Here is an 18,435-nt window from a genome sequence, read left to right as displayed (position 1 = left end):
TGTTAAGATTTATTATACAGAAAGCCACATAAATAACTCTATGTATCTGATAAGTGAAATTTAATCCCCAAAACTAATAAGAAATTTCATAGTATGATTAAAAGATAAACAGTTAATAGCCAGTGTCTGACATTGTAGATGTATGTCTTTGCCACTTTAATCATTTCAGACAGAAATTCACCACTAATACCATATAATTAATCAATAAATGGATTTGCATGAAAAGTTTTTATTACAATATAAGTTGCTGATTTGAATCTGCTTAAGAATTTCATTAAAGTGTAACAATTTATTTTTGTCCCTCACTGAACAAGACAGTCAAATTAGTGTTAGAATTTGAAGCAGTTATGTACACTGTAGCAGAGTATTAAAATAATAAGTTGAAGTTGATCTGTCCCAGTCACTTTTTATGCCCCCACTTTTAGGGGTGGGGTGCATATAGATTTGTTTACAGTTCCTTAATATTTATCCTTCCATTTTTGAAAAGCAGACTTTCAGCTGTCTCAAATGTTGAGTCTGTCTTTCATGGTTTGTTCAAGAGTACAGCTTAATCTTTAGCCTGCTAAATTTCTAAAATGGAACTGGTATATCATTCAATTTGAGCAGTACCATTTATTATTTGAAGGGGTGTTCAATGGAAATTTACTGACTGAATTTCAACAGCTAACAGTGCAGCACATGATCAGCTGGTGATCTTGGTCTGCACTGATTGCAAAGGAAGAATCACTTGCTGCCAGCAGGCTAAAGGTTAAAACTACTCAATGTGTTGACTTCGAACTTGGAATATAGGGTTGGGGTGCTGATGAGATGTTGCATGGAGTTCAGCAATCCTGATTACTCGCCCAGTCTTTAAACCCCTACATTAACAATCCATGACCGATTTCCAAAAAAGGAAAAGAAAACCATTTAGTTTCTTGTCCTTTGGTATCCTGTCAAAAGACTCAAAACTGCTCATCCCCCACCTTCTGCAACATTAATCCACCTCCCCCATCCCCTACCCACCTCCCTCAGACACAAACATGCCCAAAATTCTTAAAATTCTGATCCAAAACTGGGTGGGGGGGGGGTAATTTTGTCTGGCTTTTCAGAACTGTTGTCTAAGTCAAGATTTAAATGCATTTTTGAAAAGACTTACCATTCAGGTTAGCACACAAGACTGTGAATTGAAACGTCTCGAGTTAGATTCCCGCATAAGTAGTGTGATCCCTATGAGAGTTTGACATTCCTTTCCTCGTTCTGCTCTGTTTTATGTGGAGAAGTTGTCAGTTACTCTAGGAGAGCAAGTCTTTTCTCTTACACTGATTTATACCCAAAGACCAAGGAACTACTGCGGCTGCTTATTTTTTAAGAACAAGTCTTGTTTACTGGAAAACTGCCACAATATTCAGAAGAAAACAGATTGAAATAGTTACAAAGGAATTCATTTTCTTTGTCCTTCAATCTGTTTGTCCAGAGCCATGTTAAACATGGTTTAGACTATTTTTTTGTTTTGGGTTTTTCAACAGTATTTCAGTTACGTAATGGCGGGCAGTTTACCTAACTAGTGTTCCTGGATTCTGTACTGGTACAAACCTGTTCTCCTTATTCCAAGACAAATCTGTTTTCCTCAAGTAAATGCCAACTTCTCCACATCAATCAGTGATGGAGGACGAATGATTTGAGACACAATGTCTTTTATCAAATCGTCACAGGCCCAGGGCTAGAACTCGCAACCCTGCGATCTGTAGATCTGCGCTCTCCCTATTGAGCTAAGCAGGCAGGCTTTAAACAGTTTGAGTACAGTAATAAAATGCAGACATGTAAGTTTCAGTATGATTATCTGTGAAATTTTATTTCTCTTTGATATAAATTTCAGCTAAACTTGGAGCAAATGCAATCCTTGGAGTGTCTCTGGCAGTCTGCAAGGCTGGGGCAGCCAAGAAAGGAGTTCCTTTATACAGACACATTGCTGATTTGGCTGGTAATAAAGAAGTGATTCTGCCTGTGCCGTCATTTAATGTGATAAACGGCGGAAGTCACGCTGGGAACAAACTTGCCATGCAAGAATTCATGATCCTCCCTACAGGTTTGTATTACTGTTTGAGAAATAAGCTCAAGAGAGCACTAAACACTAAGCTGGTATCTAAGTACCCACTAATGGGAATGGATTGAAACTTCATACACTTATTCACTTTGATGATCTGATATCAGAGCACAGGTTCCATAATTGCTTTGCATTTTTTCAAAATTATCACCCTTTTTAAACTTTTAATATCCATTCATTTGGCAAGGCTGTTGAAAACTTAAGCATTCCTGTCTTCAGACAGCTGTTCTTTTTGTTTTTCAAAAATATATTGCCAAATCCAGTTGAACTGTGCATATTTTACTTATTTAAACATTAATGCTATATTTCTAGGGGCCTCATCTTTCAGTGAAGCAATGAGAATGGGAACAGAGGTGTACCATCACCTGAAGGCTGTCATTAAGAAAAAGTATGGCCAAGATGGTGAGTACATTGGAGCAAAAATATTAATGACTTGTTTTCCTTAAAAAGGCCAATGAAGAGGCCAAACTGTCACAAAACTTTTCATGAAGCCACTACCATTTAGAAAAAAATAGGTTCCAATGCTATTTTTAGTGTTTCTGCATGCTCTGTTTGGACAAACCAAATTTTTGTACATGGGACTACAGCTATGTGTTTTTAGTGCTATACTATAATCATAGGTTGTTGCATCTGGACACTTATTAACAGGGCACTAGTTTGGCCATTTTTGGGGCCGAATATGGGTACCATTCCCCTCCTAAAATAATATGTTTTTTCTCCTTTCTCAGAAGAAAATTCCCCTGATGATAGGTTGTTAGACACAAATAGATATTGAACTCTTTCTTTTAATATTATATAGTGCCTCTAAGGAAGATTACTGCTGCAATATAGTCATATCAGTTAGGAATGATTGAAAACAGTATTAATAAGTGTGAAATGTAGTTACATATACATGGCTTAAACTTCCCCTTTTCGTCTTAAAATGTCGAAAAATTCCCCTTCCTGAGAGTATGGGTACCTGTCCCCAAAAGTTGACTTGTGCCCTGAATTAACAATTTTTGCTTGTTTTGGTGAGGAATTAAAAAAGGACTGTACTAAAGGTTAAGAATATTACGTTATAAAAAGTAATGAATGAAGAATGAATTATCTCTTACACTGTCAATTTTACATACTAGTAGTAAAGTATTGTATTTGAGCAAGAGGTCTAGGTTTATTAATCATGTAACCTGCCCACTTAGCGTAGTAGGGAGAACGCATATCTACAGGTCGCGGAGTCACAATTTCGATCCTTGGGCAGCCGTATGTCATAGCAGCCATGAGGATTTTATAAAAGATATTGTGTCAGAAATCATTAGTCCCCACATTTGATTAATGTGGGAAAGTTGACAGTAACTTGCAGAGAAAAGGTTTGTACTGGTACAGAATCCAGGAACACTGGTTAGGTTAACTGCCCGTAGTTACATAACTGTAATAACTGCGTTAAACCCAAAACAAACAATAATTAAATTCATGCTCCTGAAGTGTTTCAATCAAACTTTGTTTACTTTACTTTCAGCATGCAATGTGGGAGATGAAGGAGGTTTTGCCCCCAACATTCAGGACAACAATGAGGGGCTTGCACTACTTGCAGAGGCTATTAAGATGGCTGGCTATACAGACAAGATCAAAATCGGCATGGATGTAGCAGCCTCTGAATTCTGGAAAGATGATAAGAAATATTATGATTTAGACTTCAAGAACTCAGAGTCCCAGGAAAAGGACCATGTATGTATATATTCACTTGACTTTCATAATTTCTCGTGATCAATGAATGTGCAGTGTAAGAAGTATTAAAACAAGAGCATTGCCTCCTAGTTTCAGTACTCATCTGTTAGTTCTTGACATAATGCAATAAGCAAGAAAAGAGCTGTGATTCTTGATCTTCTCACTCACCAACTAATGACAAAAATGTGATGTTTCAAAGGTTTTATTAGCTCATCTGTAACGTAGTGACAGGGTGAGCTTTTGTGATCGCCCTTCGTCCGTCGTCCGTCCACAATTTCTTGTCTGCACGATAGTGGTTTCATTTATGATTTTATTTTAACCAAACTTGCACACAACTTGTATTACCATAAGATCATGGTTCCTTTCTTGAACTGGCCAGATCTTATTATCGGTTTCAGAGTTATGGCCCCTGAAAGGGCCAAAATTACCTATTTTGACCTTGTCTGCACAATAGCAGCTTTATTTATTTGATTTTTACCAAACTTGCACACAACGTGGATCACCATAAGATCTTGGTTCCTTTCTTGAACTGGCCAGATCCCATGATAGGTTTCAGAGTTATGGCCCCTGAAAGGGCCAAACTTAGCTATTTTGACCTTGTGTGCACAATAGCAGCTTTATTTATGATTTGAATTTAATTAAACTTGCACAAAACTTGTGTCACCATAAGATCTTGGTTCCTTTCTTGAACCGGCCAGATTCCATTATGGGTTCCAGAGTTATGTCATCTTATGGACCAGAAATAGCTATTTTGACCTTGTCTGCACAATAGCAGCTTCATTTATGATTTGAATTTAATCAAACTTGCACAAAACTTGTGTCACCATAAGATCTTGGTTCCTTTCTTGAACTGGCCAGATCCCGTAATGGGTTCTAGAGGGAAAAACCGAAACCACTTTCCTGTGGTACAACATGGATGGTACCTTCAATTTATAGGTGTATTTTTGACATATCTGTACCTTTAGGGAAAATTTCAACTATATTTTCTCAACTATATTTTCTCATGATTCTTTTGATTGATCTTGATTATGATTTTTGAGTCGGCTAAAGGCTGAAAGCCTTTTAACAAGTCCTTGCTGTGAAGGGATGTAGTTTCATTAGATTTCTCAAACTTCAAACAGTTCACTGCATGAATGAAGTTAAATTATGTCAATTCCCTTTGCTATGACCAAATTTACGATGTAATCTGTCATATTTATGACTTGTAATTGTGCAGTACTCGAATGTAACTCATTAATCATAAATGTGCATTTTAAGAATTGCGCAGGCTTACAAAGCTTGGGTAACATCCAGCGAAAAACAAAAAATAGTTCCACAGGGCTCCAGATAAGATGCGTATTAGCGTAAATTGCGTATAGAAATAATGCAAATACGCATGTCTAATAATTTCTAAGCGTATAAAAACGTATATAAAATTACAGAAACGCACACAATGCTTTTTTAAAAACAAAATCTGAATCGTCTGGATGCGTTAGGTAACATAGCCGATCAGCCTTAATTCTCCCACATTGAACGTAAACACGCATCGTATGATTTCTATAAACTTTGCATGGGTTGAATTTTGCAGTCAGTAAACAGATAAATTATCTGAAGAAGAAGCTCTTACTGGTTTGTTTAGTTACTACTGATATTAAAAATGATTTTAATTCTTATTTTTCGAGAAATAAACAAATCGGCGAAACATTAAATTGTATTTTCTTGTAGTTTTTGAAATCGAAAGTAGATAGTCTATGTTTGGCTGCTTTCATGAAACGAAACAACTTTTTTATGAAAAGATTTAAATAAGAGGTAATTTAACCGTAAACTTCAATGTCAGATACTGCCAATTGCTAAATGTCTTCGTATCATCACAATTTGTAAAATATATTGTTGAAACTGGAGAAAAGTGTAATCGTATCCGGACATAATATTTTGGGTAAATATCGAGCTGTGTTATGAAATTTTAAGAAAAAAACTAAAACCAACTGAAACTGGTAGACTATACTGTCAGTACATCAATCATTAGCCGACTCAGGCCCTTCAGGCCTTTGATTTAACCTTCTTGTCCTTAATTGCAATGATGACAGGTGAGCAATATATGGCCATTATGGCCCTCTTGTATTTAAATCACCCCAGGCACTCTTGGATATCGGCCCTTGAATTACTTGAAAAACTGCAAATTTAGCCTTGAAAAACTGCAAATTTAGCCTTGTCTGCTCTCTGAGTCAATCAGTTTTCATCCCATCTTCACCAAACTTGCTGGCAATGTTTGTGGGCATAAATCTCAGCCAAGTTAGATAACCAGTTAAATCGTCCATGGGACTCTTGAATTTTGGCCCTTGAATTACTTGAAAAACTGCAAATTTAGCATTGTCCGCTCTCGTTAGTTGAACAGTTTTCATCTAATCTTCTCCAAACTTGCTGACAATGTTTGTGGGCATAATATCTCGGCCAAGTTTGACAACCAGCTAAATTGCCCCAGGCACTCTGGGATTATGGCCCTCGAATTAGGCCAAGTTCGATGACGGGCATATTTTATGACAGTGTGGCACTCTTGTTAATAGTGGGATGGATACATGTGTTATGACTTATATTAGTCATGTAGAGTTAATAGTTCAATACAGCTGTTTTAAGATATTAATTTCTAGCAAGGGTTAGTGAAGTAAGAAATTAATAGGGAATTGGGATTGATCTCTCTACAGTATACCGAATGAGATATAAACTTGATGTGACAACTGTATTAATTTTGACATAGAATGGTCAGATTTGAACAAAATGGAGCAATTTCATTAGCAGAACAACTTGAGCGAACTGTGAATGTCATACATAATTTGATGAATTCAAAAACCTATGAACGAACTGCTGTTTTAACCAGCTTTCATTGCCTTTTTCAGCTGCCTTCAGAAAAACTAGGAGACTTGTATAAAGAGTTCATCAAGAAGTACCCAGTAGTATCAATTGAAGATCCATTTGACCAAGATGACTGGGGAGCATACACTAAACTCACTGGAGAAGTAGATATTCAGATTGTAGGGTAAGAAATACTTCAGGGCTCAAGATAAGCTGCACACTTGTGTAATTTTCTTTAAGTTTATATTTAAAAAAAAAAAAGATAATCAGACCAGTCTGTACTGTTGTAGGGATAACGCATGTTTTTTCATGTTATGACATCTGCAGAATCCTGAGGGATTATGCAGATGTTATAACACGAAATGAACATGCGCTAACGCTATTCTAGCATAAAACGCGAAACTGATAAATGAATACAATGTCTGTCAACGTCATTAAATTTTAAAAAAATGCACGGGAATGTCCGACTTTTTTATGCCCCCGGCATCTACTGATGCGGGAGGCATATAGTGATTGTCCTGTCCGTCCGTCCGTTCGTTTGTCCGTACGAGGTTAACCAAATGGGACCGTTCTTCATCTTCAGACATCACCTGAGCTCAGTTTGACCTTGACCTTGACCTCATTTTGGACTTAGGTTGATCTATATTGGCCATCTCTTGGTTAACCAAATGGGACCGTTTCGTCTAGCATCAATACCCCTTACTAGAATGACTTGATACTAATGCAGATCTAACCTCTGACCATTCCTCATCTTCAGACATCACCTGACCTCAGTTTGACCTTGACCTTGACCTCATTTTGGACTTAGGTTGCTTTGTAATGACAAGGATGCCACCGGGGGCATCAAGCGTTTATTGAACACAGCTTCTTTATTTACGTTGACATTTCATTTTGAATTATCGGTTTTGGGGCTGAATGACGTTTATGCTTTGCCACAGAATGTGCATGTATAAAAAGGTGTTATAACAGCATGTGAGCGTGAGGATCTCTCTGTTATCACACGTTTTCTCTCCTGTTAAAACACCCCCGAAAAGTGGCAAGAACAGCAGTTTTATGCTAGAATACACATTCAAAGAACATGTGGGACTCTTGTTTGATTTGATTTAATGATCTTGTCTTGTTTTAATTAAATAAAACCTTTTTACAAACAGTCAGGTAGGTTCTAAAATGTCATTGATTTCGTTGGCAATAAATAACTTGTAAGGTTAGCATAACGCTTAGCGCAAAACAGTTGTAAATTATTTGAAATAAAGAAGGAGTTACAACCGTTTTGCCCTAAGCCCGCGATAAGGTCTTTTAAGCTTGTCTGATTTTTTTAGCTCACCTGAGCAATGCTCAGGTGAGTTTTTCTGATCGCTCGATGTCTGTCGTCCGGCGTCTGTCGTCCGTCAACATTTAGCTTGTGTATGCGATAGAGGCTGTATTTTTCAATTAATCTTCATGAATATTGGTCAGAATGATAACCTTGATGAAATCTAGGCCGAGTTCGAAAATGGGTCATCTCGGGTCAAAAATTAGGTCACTAGGTCAAATCAAAGAAAAACCTTGTGTATGCGATAGAGGCTGTATTTTTCATTTAATCTTCATGAATGTTGGTCAGAATGATAACTTTGATGAAATCTAGGCCGAGTTCGAAAATGGGTCATCTCGGGTCAAAAACTAGGTCACTAGGTCAAATCAAAGAAAAACCTTGTGTATGCGATAGAGGTGGTATTTTTCAATTAATCTTCATGAATATTGGTCAGAATGATAACCTTTATGAAATCTAAGCCGAGTTCGAAAATGGGTCATCTTGGGTCAAAAACTAGGTCACTAGGTCAAATCAAAGAAAAACCTTGTGTATGCGATAGAGGCTGTATTTTTCAATTCTTCTTCATGAATATTGGTCAGAATGATAACCTTGATGAAATCTAGGCCGAGTTCGAAAATGGGTCATCTCGGGTCAAAAACTAGGTCACTAGGTCAAATAAAAGAAAAACCTTGTGTATGCGATAGAGGCTGTATTTTTCAATTGATCTTCATGAATTTTGGTCAGAATGATTGCCTTGATGAAATCTAGGCCGAGTTCTAAAATGGGTCATGTGGGGTCAAAAACTAGGTCACTAGGTCAAATCAAAGAAAAACCTTGTGTATGCAATAGAGGCTGTATTTTTCAATTGATCTTCATGAATTTTGGTCAGAATGATTGCCTTGAATAAATTTAGACCAAGTTCGAAAATGGGTCATCTGGGGTCAAAAACTAGGTCACTAGGTCAAATCAAAGAAAAACCTTGTGTATGCAATAGAGGCTGTATTTTTCAACTGATCTTCAAGAAATTTAGCCAGAATGATTACCTTGATAAAATCTAGGCTGATTTGGAAAATGGGTCATCTGGGGTCAAAAACTAGGTCACTAGGTCAAATCGAAGAAAAACATTGTGTATGCAATAGAGGATGTATTTTTCAATTGATCTTCATGAAATTTGGTCAGAGTGATTGCCTTGATGAAAACTAGGTCGGTTTTGAATATGGGTTATCTGAGGTCAAAAACTAGGTCACTAGGTCAAATTAAAGAAAAACCTTGTGTATGCGATAGAGACTGTTTTTTTCAGTTGATATTTATGAAATTTGGTCAGGTTGATTGCCTTAATGAAATCTAGGTCGAATTTGAATATGGGTCATCTGAGGTCAAAAACTAGGTCACTTGGTCAAATCAAAGAAAAAACTTCTGTATGTGATAGAGGCTGTATTTTTCAGTTGATCTTCATGAATTTTGGTCAGAATGATTGCCTTGATAAAATCTAGGTCGAGTTTGAACATGGGTCATCTAGGGTCAAAAACTAGGTCATATCTAAGAAAATGCTTGTTTTATCGCAATAGACCAATTTTTTGGTCCAATCTTAATGAAAATTGGTCAGAATATTTGTTTCCATGAAATCACTAGGTCAAACATGTTTTACACTGTTATGGAGTATTTCTTAGGTGAGCGACCTAGGGCCATCTTGGCCCTCTTGTTTTTTTTTAAATTCTACGAGGTATTGTCGTCACTTGAGGTATTGTCGTCACTTGTTGTATTGTCGTCAGTGTTGGTTAAAATTTTTGTTTAGGTCAACCTTCCCTCATACATTGTAAATGCTACAGCTTTGAAACTTTGCACACTTGTTTATCATCATTAGGGGAGTATGTAGACCTAGAACCATATTATTGATATGCATGCCATTTTGATAAAATTTTGGCCCTTTATGTACTTAGAATATTGAGTTTCTTAATGCACAGTTGAACTGTTGAGAATAAAATTATTATGTCAATGTTTTTAATGTTTTCAGAGATGATTTGCTAGTAACAAACCCAAAGCGTGTACAAACTGGTATAGACAAGAAGGCATGTAATTGCCTGTTACTGAAGGTCAACCAGATTGGTAGTGTAACAGAATCTATCCAAGCGTAAGTTTTTACTTTGAGACAGTTATCTTGTTGAAATTAGAATAATGTTCCTATATTGACTATCTGGTGATGTACACTTTTGTAGCCCAGAATTTGTTAACCTTACCCTGCTAAATTTCTACAGATGTGCAGACTGATTATGATCTACACTGGTTGCAAAAGCAGAACCAATTGTGTCCAGCATAATAAGGGTTAAGAAAATTTTAAAAGATGTTGCAATTATGAATAAAATTAAATGTAGTCGTTCACATTTTGATTTTAAAATATTGAAACCAATCGGTTACACAGAATCCATATAAAATATATATATTGTTAATTGAATTGAATAATGAGGTGAGCATTTTGTTAGAATGTTGCAATTTTTGATTTTTCAGTATTTTTAGCTCACCTGTCACAAAGTGACAAGATGAGCTTTTGTGATCGCACGGCGTCCGTAGTCCATGCATCCATCCGTCCGTAATTTTTTGCTTGTGACCTCTCTAGAGGTCACATTTTTCATGGGAATTTTATGAAAGTTAGTCAGAATGTTCACCTTGATGATATCTAGGTCAGGTTTGAAACTGGGTCACGTGCGGTCCAAAACTAGGTCAGTAGGTTAAATAATTGAAAAACCTTGTGACCTCTGTAGAGGCCATATTTTTTTTCATGAGATCTGCATAAAAATTGGTCAGAATGCTCATCTTGATGATATCTAGGTCAAGTTCGAAACTGGGTCATGTCTGGTCCAAAACTAGGTCAGTAGGTCAAATAATAGAAAAACCTTGTGACCTCTGTAGAGGCCGAATTTTTCATTGGATCTGCATGAAAATTGATCAGTATGTTCATCTTGATGATATCTAGGTCAAGATTGAAACCGGGTTAACTGCAGTGAAAAACTAGGTCAGTTGGTCAAATAATAGAAAATCCTTGTGACCTCTCTAGAGGTCATATTTTTCATGGGATCTGCATGAAAATTGGTCAGAATGTTCATCTTGATGATATCTAGGTCAAGTTCGAAACTGGGTCACGTGCCATCAAAAACTAGGTCAGTAGGTCAAATAATTGAAAAACCTTGTGACCTCTGTAGACGCCATATTTTTCATGGGATCTGCATAAAAATTGGTCAGAATGTTCATCTTATTCATATCTAGGTCAAGTTCGAAACTGGGTCATGTCCGGTCCAAAACTAGGTCAGTAGGTCAAATAATAGAAAAACCTTGTGACCTCTGTAGAGGCCGTATTTTTCATTGGATCTGCATGAAAATTGATCAGAATGTTCATCCTGATGATATTTAGGTCAAGTTTGAAACTGGGTCACATCGGATCCAAAACTAGGTCAGTAGGTCAAATAATTGAAAATCCTTATGACCTCTGTAGGGGCCATATTTTTCATGGGATCTGCATAAAAATTGATCAGAATGTTCATCTTAATGATATCTAGGTCAAGTTTGAAATTGGGTCAACTTCGGTCCAAAACTAGGTCAGTAGGTCTAAAAATAGAAAATTCTTGTAACCTCCCTAGAGGCCATATTTTTCATGGGATCTTCATGAAAATTGGTCAGAATATTTACCTTGATGATATCTAAGTCAAGTTTGAAACTGGGTCACGTGCAGTCCAAAACTAGGTCATTAGGTCAAATAGTAGAAAAACCTTGTGACCTCTCTGGAGGTCATATTTTTCACGAGATCTGTTTGAAAATTGGTCTGAATGTTCATCTTGATGATATGTAGGTCAAGTTTGAAACTGGGTCACATGCGGTCAAAAACTAGGAGCGATATAGGGCCATTTTGGCCCTCTTGTTTAAGCTTTTCGATACGTTGGATTTATCCTTTAGGAATTCTTTTCAAAATCATATGTGCCAACAAGTTAATACCAGTGCCCACTTCTACTAAATTTCATGTTTTAATAAGGTGCCTCCTTGGTCAAAGGGTTAAAGGGGTTGTCTGAATCACCCCTCAGTGCTGTTTGTCTGAAACCTTGCATTAGGTGTATGAATTATGAAACTTTTACCCTGCTAAATTTCTATAATGACTATCTGTTTTTCAATTCGGACAATTTCATTAACTGTTTAAAGGGGTGCTTACAAAAAAAGATAGTAACGGAATAGCGAACAGTGCAGGCTGATAATGATCTACAGTGGTCGCAAAAGCAGAACCAGTTGTGTTCAAACTATGAAAAAAATTAAAGATAGTCGTTCAAAGTTTTATTTGAAAATATTGAAACCCATCAGAGTTACACAGAATTTATAGAAAAAATATATATCGTGATCCGTCTTTGGAAAAAAATAATGAGGTGAACATTTGTTATATCTATTCTAATTGTTGATTTTTTCAGTCATTTTCAAAGTTTTCTGGTGTGTTGGATTTATACTTTTCAGGGATTCTTTTCAAAATTATATCTGCGAATAAGTTAATACCAGTGCCCACTTTTACAAAAAATTCACAGAGGTGCTTCCTTGGTCATTGTTGATTTTTTCAGTCATTTTCAAAGTTTTCCGGTATGTTGGATTTATACTTTTCGGGGATTCTTTTCAAAATTATATCTGCCAATAAGTTAATACCAGTGCCCACTTCTACAAAAAATTCACGGAGGTGCCTCCTTGGTCAAGGAGTTAAAGGAAACTTGTCTGAATCACTTGCCCTTCAGTGCTGTCTGTTTGAAACCTTGCATTAGGTGTAGAATTATGTAATGTGAGGAAGTCACCCAGTTGGCTTACAGAAGGTCTGTAGGCCAACCCAGGTGCCTGCTCTTGTCTGAAATAATTCTGTCTCCCACCACAGAGTAGTGTATTTTTATTGTAGGTGGAAAATGTCCAAGGAAGCTGGATGGGGTGTTATGGTATCACATAGAAGTGGAGAGACCGAGGACACATTCATTGCAGATTTGGTAGTTGGACTGTGCACAGGACAGGTTTGTTTATGTCTTCCCATTTTTAGCTCATCTGATTTTTTGAAGAAAAAAATGATGAGTTATTGTCATCACTTGATCGGTGTCAGCATTGGCGTTGCTTGGTTAAATTTTATGTTTAGGTCAGCTTCTCTCCTAAACTATCAAAGCTACTGCTTTAAAACTTGCAACACTTGTTCACCATCTATAGCTGACTGTGTATAGCAAGAAACATAACTCCATCCTGCTTTTTCCAAAAATTATGGCCCTTTTGGACTTAGAAAATATCAGATTTCATGGTGAAGTTTCATGTTTAGGTCAACTTTTCTCCTAAACTATCAAACTTGCAACATTTGTTCATCATCAGTAGCTGACTTTACATCAAGAAATATGACTCCATCCTGCTTTTTGCAAGAATTATCGCCCCTTTTGGACTGAGAAAATCATGAGTAGGAAAATATTTCTATTATACAGAGACAAAAAAAATCAGAAAAGCGTCTGCACCCGCAGGGGGGTGCTCTTTGTTTTCCTTCTTCCCATATGCAAGCCTCAGCATTCAAGTGGTGTGAGGAATCTATCTTTTCTTGTTTAAAGAAGGCTCTAGGGTATTCCAAGTTGTCAGCCAATATCTGAAATAATTGGCGAAAGAGCATCTAGAGTAGTTTTTAATGATTGGTTAAAGCTGGAAAGTTGACATATAACCTGCTGTTAGTTTGTTTGACTTAACAGCCAACAAACTGCTGTAAATCAAGAGATTACATACGGTAAAAAAAAGGGATCACTTGTTGTAAATCTAGGGACTACATGCATGTTCTGTGAATTAAGCAGATTCCATGTCAATGCAAGTTTGATGGACATGAGAATGAATTGTGTAATTCACTTTTTATGTTGTTTATACTACATGTATTGAAAATAAGACTTATTAGTATACACAAGTGTTTTGAATTAGCATGTCACTCTTACAGAGAAAGTCAGCATTTAAATTTTGTGAATATAAACCATTTCACAGTAGCTTATTTTTTAGCCCAAAGAGTGATTTGGTAGCTTATTTGCTTTATTTTGATTTAGAAAGAGCTACTAATTGTTTTATAGATAAAGACTGGAGCGCCATGCAGATCTGAGCGTCTTGCTAAGTACAACCAGATTCTACGTATCGAGGAGGAACTCGGGGCCGGTGCCAAATATGCGGGCGAAAAATTCCGATTCCCTTATTAAGAGTAAAACAAAAATATGAATGTTAGGACATAATTAAAATTTGAACTTTGAGATGAATTTGACACAAAAGAGACACAGACTTGCTATATTAATAAATGGCAACAGTGTTTAAGATAGCTATAAGTGCTTGTTTGTTCTTTGTGCTTTTTGGTGCAGTACATCAACTGTTTTTTTTTTCCTCTGTTTAAAATAAAAGTCTTATGGTATTTATTTGCTGTTATTGTATACACTATTATTTTAATTTCTTTTGTATAGGTGCAGTATTATTTATAAGATAAATATTTCATGGTAAATTTTCTTTCCAAAAGACAGTTTCACCAGTGTATATAATATGTGTAATGCTTTTTTCTGTAAGAAAAATGGATTAGATGGGCGATCAAGCTTCTAATTAAATGCCAACAAAATAAAGAATCTCAGAATCAGAAAATGAAGAATGTTTATTCAGCATAATAATATGCAATTGTTATAATAAGAACAAATTTAGAAGTTGCTTAGTCAAAACGTCCTGTGCAAGTGAAGTTAGTTTATCCATTACCCCTCCTGCTAAAGGGTGGGGTACTTTTTTCAACCCTTTGTTTAATGAGACTCTCCAAGCATTGATAACTCAGTGCTGGAAGTTTTCATTCACTTCTATGTATGTAGGGTATTGTTACAGTAAAGAATAAAACTTACTTTAACTTCTGTTATTTGTTTGTTCCTTGTGGATTTTGATAATGGTCTGTCCACCAGTTGATTTATGTCATGGGTCTTAGTGTTCTTACAGTTGAAGATTGATTCTGGTAACGGTATATGTGTTTTCATACTGCCTATGATTCCAGTAAAAGAGAAGTGTTGTTTAAGGAATACATTAGGGTTATGCTGTTATGATCCGACTTTGGCTGTTGAAATTCTGATACTCTTGAAATAGTCCAGTGTATTTTATATCTATATGGTAAACTACAAAACCAAAATTAATTCGTTATAAATAGTTAATACAGTTTTTGTTTTCCATTTCTTTTGCATTAAATGTAGCAGTTGTTAACTACATCTAAAGTAATCTCAGAAATGACAAAATCCTAAAATGATGGTGGCTGCTGGAAAAATAAACATTCTTATATTGCATCACTTCACAACATTAGGTAAAAAAGCCCCTTTTATGACATGATGCTGTGGTGTATGCAAACAGTCCTGGTCAGTCAACATTGTGATCTAAGGAATGCCCCGCCTTAGGGGTCACAAGACTGATTGGAATTGGTGTGCATCAGCTGTATAGCTTTATCCAAAGAAGTATAATATTTTATAGCTCTGCTTTATCTAAGGAAACTCATTTAGGCAATAGCTAATTTAAAATCAACACAGAAAACGGGTATTGTTAATCTTTGTTTAAACCAGGTTTATTACATAGACTGCTTTCAGTTCTGAGCTTGTTGGAAAAACCCTGCCACAATAGATATATAACAATGCAAATGAAAAATATCAGAATTTGGTTACTTCGCCATTCTGTGAACCAAGCATCAATAGCATAAAGCTACTATTTATAGAAATAAGATGTATAACTTTCCACGTACTGCTTTGTTCACTTGGCAGTTAAACAATTACAGTACACTTTCATACAGTTTACCTACATTCTGTGAACCAAAGCTCTACTAGTCTGAGAAATATTCCTAATAACCAATAAAAAAAACTACAGTATGTCTTAGTTTGGCGGGTGATTATAGTTATAAATACAGATCACATGTGCACAAAACTCGGATCCATCTAACATACAGTATACTCAAGTACTATGAAAATAGTGTTTTTGCATTATTGCTGCGTGTTCAGCATGAAGAGTACCTGTATAAAACGTCTGGAATGTAGATATTGCAGATCTGCAAGGCACTGATCGATTGCATCTCTTGTACTCAGCATGGTTAAATGTGCCGTATTAATTACTGTGCAAATATTGATGTAACAGATAAACTGCCAGTCATACGATTTCGGTGGGATACTTTTTATAAATGCATATTACAAAGCATTTAATAATCAACAAATATTTTCTAAGAGGATCTGTTAATTGAGCTTGCAATACAGCTTTACATGTTAGTCAGACACAGGTTTATTTGGTAAAAGGAAGAACGGTTGGAAAACAAAAAACATCAATTAAAAGAACAAAAATGACAGAAGCAACTAAAAAAAACCCATCTGCAGTCCATTACACTGTCACACTTACTGTTCACAAAAATAATGGAGGAACAACTAAACACTGCTTGACAAACATGGATACTAATCATAAAAATACCCATTGGTGTCAGATACAAATATCAGCCTCAACTCCGGTACACATATTTAAAGCGTACGAATCAGATACCATCGAACAATGAATGGTACTGTGTGTGAAATCGTCGTACTATCCATTTTCCCTTTTTGTCCGAAAACCATCTCTTCTGGATTATGCATGGCTGTCTAAATGTACAAAAGCAAATACAAATCATCTGTTAACAATCTTGCTAAATACTGTCCTGTCTTAGAACGGACCCAGGTCCAAATATAAGGAGTTATGTAATACATGTAATATATATTCCCAGTGAATGACTTGCCAGTCAAAAGTAAATGCCAACAGTTTGGACTACTAGGACTGAGAGCCAGTGGTTGTCTATCGGCTTTCGAGCCATACTGTAAGTGTTTTATTACCTGACATCAGAAATTAATGTTCACAGTTCTTTTTTAAAGTTTTGACTTCGCCGGCAGAGTATTACACAAACATTCACATTGAAAATATACTGGTCATACAGAAAACAACTATCTAACTTTTTAAATGGTAAATTCATGTTTAAAACTATTCAGCTAAGGGAAATAATTGTTGAGCCTGATCACAAATGTACTAACCGAGACAAAGACGCTTCAGTCTGTGCAGGGGACTGTTATCAGTTATTGCCATTTTGGAGGATCATTGATAGTAGGTGACTTTGCAGTATTATCTCCCTTGAGAAAACTGGCAGCCATTTTTGGATCGAAAATTGTAGATATGTAATGGAAATAGCTTACAAAATCGGTAAAAATAAGCTACAAGTATAGGGACACTTGTCAGATTACATATGTAGCAACATCCCAAGCAAAGAATTCATCAGTAAACAGACTTTCAAGGTACTGTGAGTACTTCTTGTCTGATCTGTAGGATATTTTGTGATGATAGGAATGACTGCCATAATGGCGGACAGAAGAGGTTAATTTTGCTGTGTGAAAAGCATCTTTGGCAGTGTCATCTGCATATAGACGAACTTTGGACGCAACATTTTGCCGGAGGGCTTTATGTATGCTAAGATGAGCAGGGGCCAAAATGCGACCCCTGCGGAACTCCAAAAGAGGCAGGTATGGGCTCTAAGTTGAAACGTTTTAGGATGCTCTTAATCCTGTTTAGTGTTTTGTCATGTATACCATACCAGCTATGCATTTTAAACAGGACTTTTGGAAACTATCAAAGTGAGGAAGGCTTGGTCACATGGCTGTCAGTAGGTCAAAGTTCAATGTCTGAGACTGAAATAGTTACCAGTAGCTGGAGAACAATATAATAACCATCGAACTTCATGGCCGATGGTCAGTAGATAATTCTAGCTCGAAGGTCATGTTTCCAGCATGCTTGAGACAGAAAACTACACACTCAGTTTCATCTGACTTACCAACATTGGAGAGCATGTGTGCTTTATAAACAACGCTTTTTTTCTTTTATTCACTCTTCATAAAATTTATTTGGTTGCAGCCAAACATCACTGAATTAGAAATTCCAACGCAGGTCAGTTTGGACAATGAATTTCTGCATTTGAATAACTTGCATTGTACTATTTTATTCAACTCGTTTAATAAATTCAATATGAAAATTTAGATACTCTAGTAAATATCCTTTCTTTATCATATGTTCATAAAGTAATGATGTTGACGTCGTTTCAAGCATAGAATCCTTTATCTACGTGTATATAAAGACATTCCGATGTCTCAGCACAGAAGGTTACAAGTGGTAAAAAAATCTTACATTAGTATGTCTTACCAAATTAATTTATTATACCTGTTAAATAAGGTGAAAAAACATGCAGATTTAATTCTTTTTTTATAAAACTCGTCCAAGATTCATTAAGATCCTTTATTATAAAATTGTTAAATATTAAACTGCATAGCAGTATCGCAATGTCACAAAATTTAATATCAATCGCATGGGTGAAAGTTTTCCGTATTATGACGGAATTCCGTATTTTGGACCGGGGGGGGGGGGGGGGGGGGGGGGGGGCATCAAGTCAACTCGTCCCGTTCCCGTAGCCATTGTTCCAGTGCGGTCGTCTATCAATGGCAAAATAATGGCATTCATA

At 36.2% G+C, this 18,435-nt stretch overlaps 1 protein-coding gene across 1 annotated transcript in view; it reads left to right on the top strand.

The window, feature by feature from the left end:
* The window catches only part of LOC123527895 (enolase-like), a 33,984-nt gene extending 19,194 nt beyond the window's left edge, over window positions 1-14,790 (top strand). Inside the window, exons 6-12 of the mRNA XM_045307616.2 lie at window positions 1,856-2,065; window positions 2,396-2,485; window positions 3,579-3,787; window positions 6,661-6,800; window positions 9,922-10,038; window positions 12,820-12,928; window positions 13,997-14,790. Of these exons, the coding sequence (XP_045163551.2) occupies window positions 1,856-2,065; window positions 2,396-2,485; window positions 3,579-3,787; window positions 6,661-6,800; window positions 9,922-10,038; window positions 12,820-12,928; window positions 13,997-14,119 (998 nt within the window). The 3' untranslated portion in view covers window positions 14,120-14,790. The remainder of the gene's footprint in view (window positions 1-1,855; window positions 2,066-2,395; window positions 2,486-3,578; window positions 3,788-6,660; window positions 6,801-9,921; window positions 10,039-12,819; window positions 12,929-13,996) is intronic.
* The last annotated feature ends 3,645 nt before the right edge of the window (window positions 14,791-18,435 follow it).

The sequence above is a fragment of the Mercenaria mercenaria genome, chromosome 14 (genome assembly GCF_021730395.1).
Source record: "Mercenaria mercenaria strain notata chromosome 14, MADL_Memer_1, whole genome shotgun sequence".
Classification (NCBI taxonomy): domain Eukaryota; kingdom Metazoa; phylum Mollusca; class Bivalvia; order Venerida; family Veneridae; genus Mercenaria; species Mercenaria mercenaria.
Note: the sequence above shows the minus strand (reverse complement) of the source record. Positions and strands in the feature narration are given on the sequence as shown.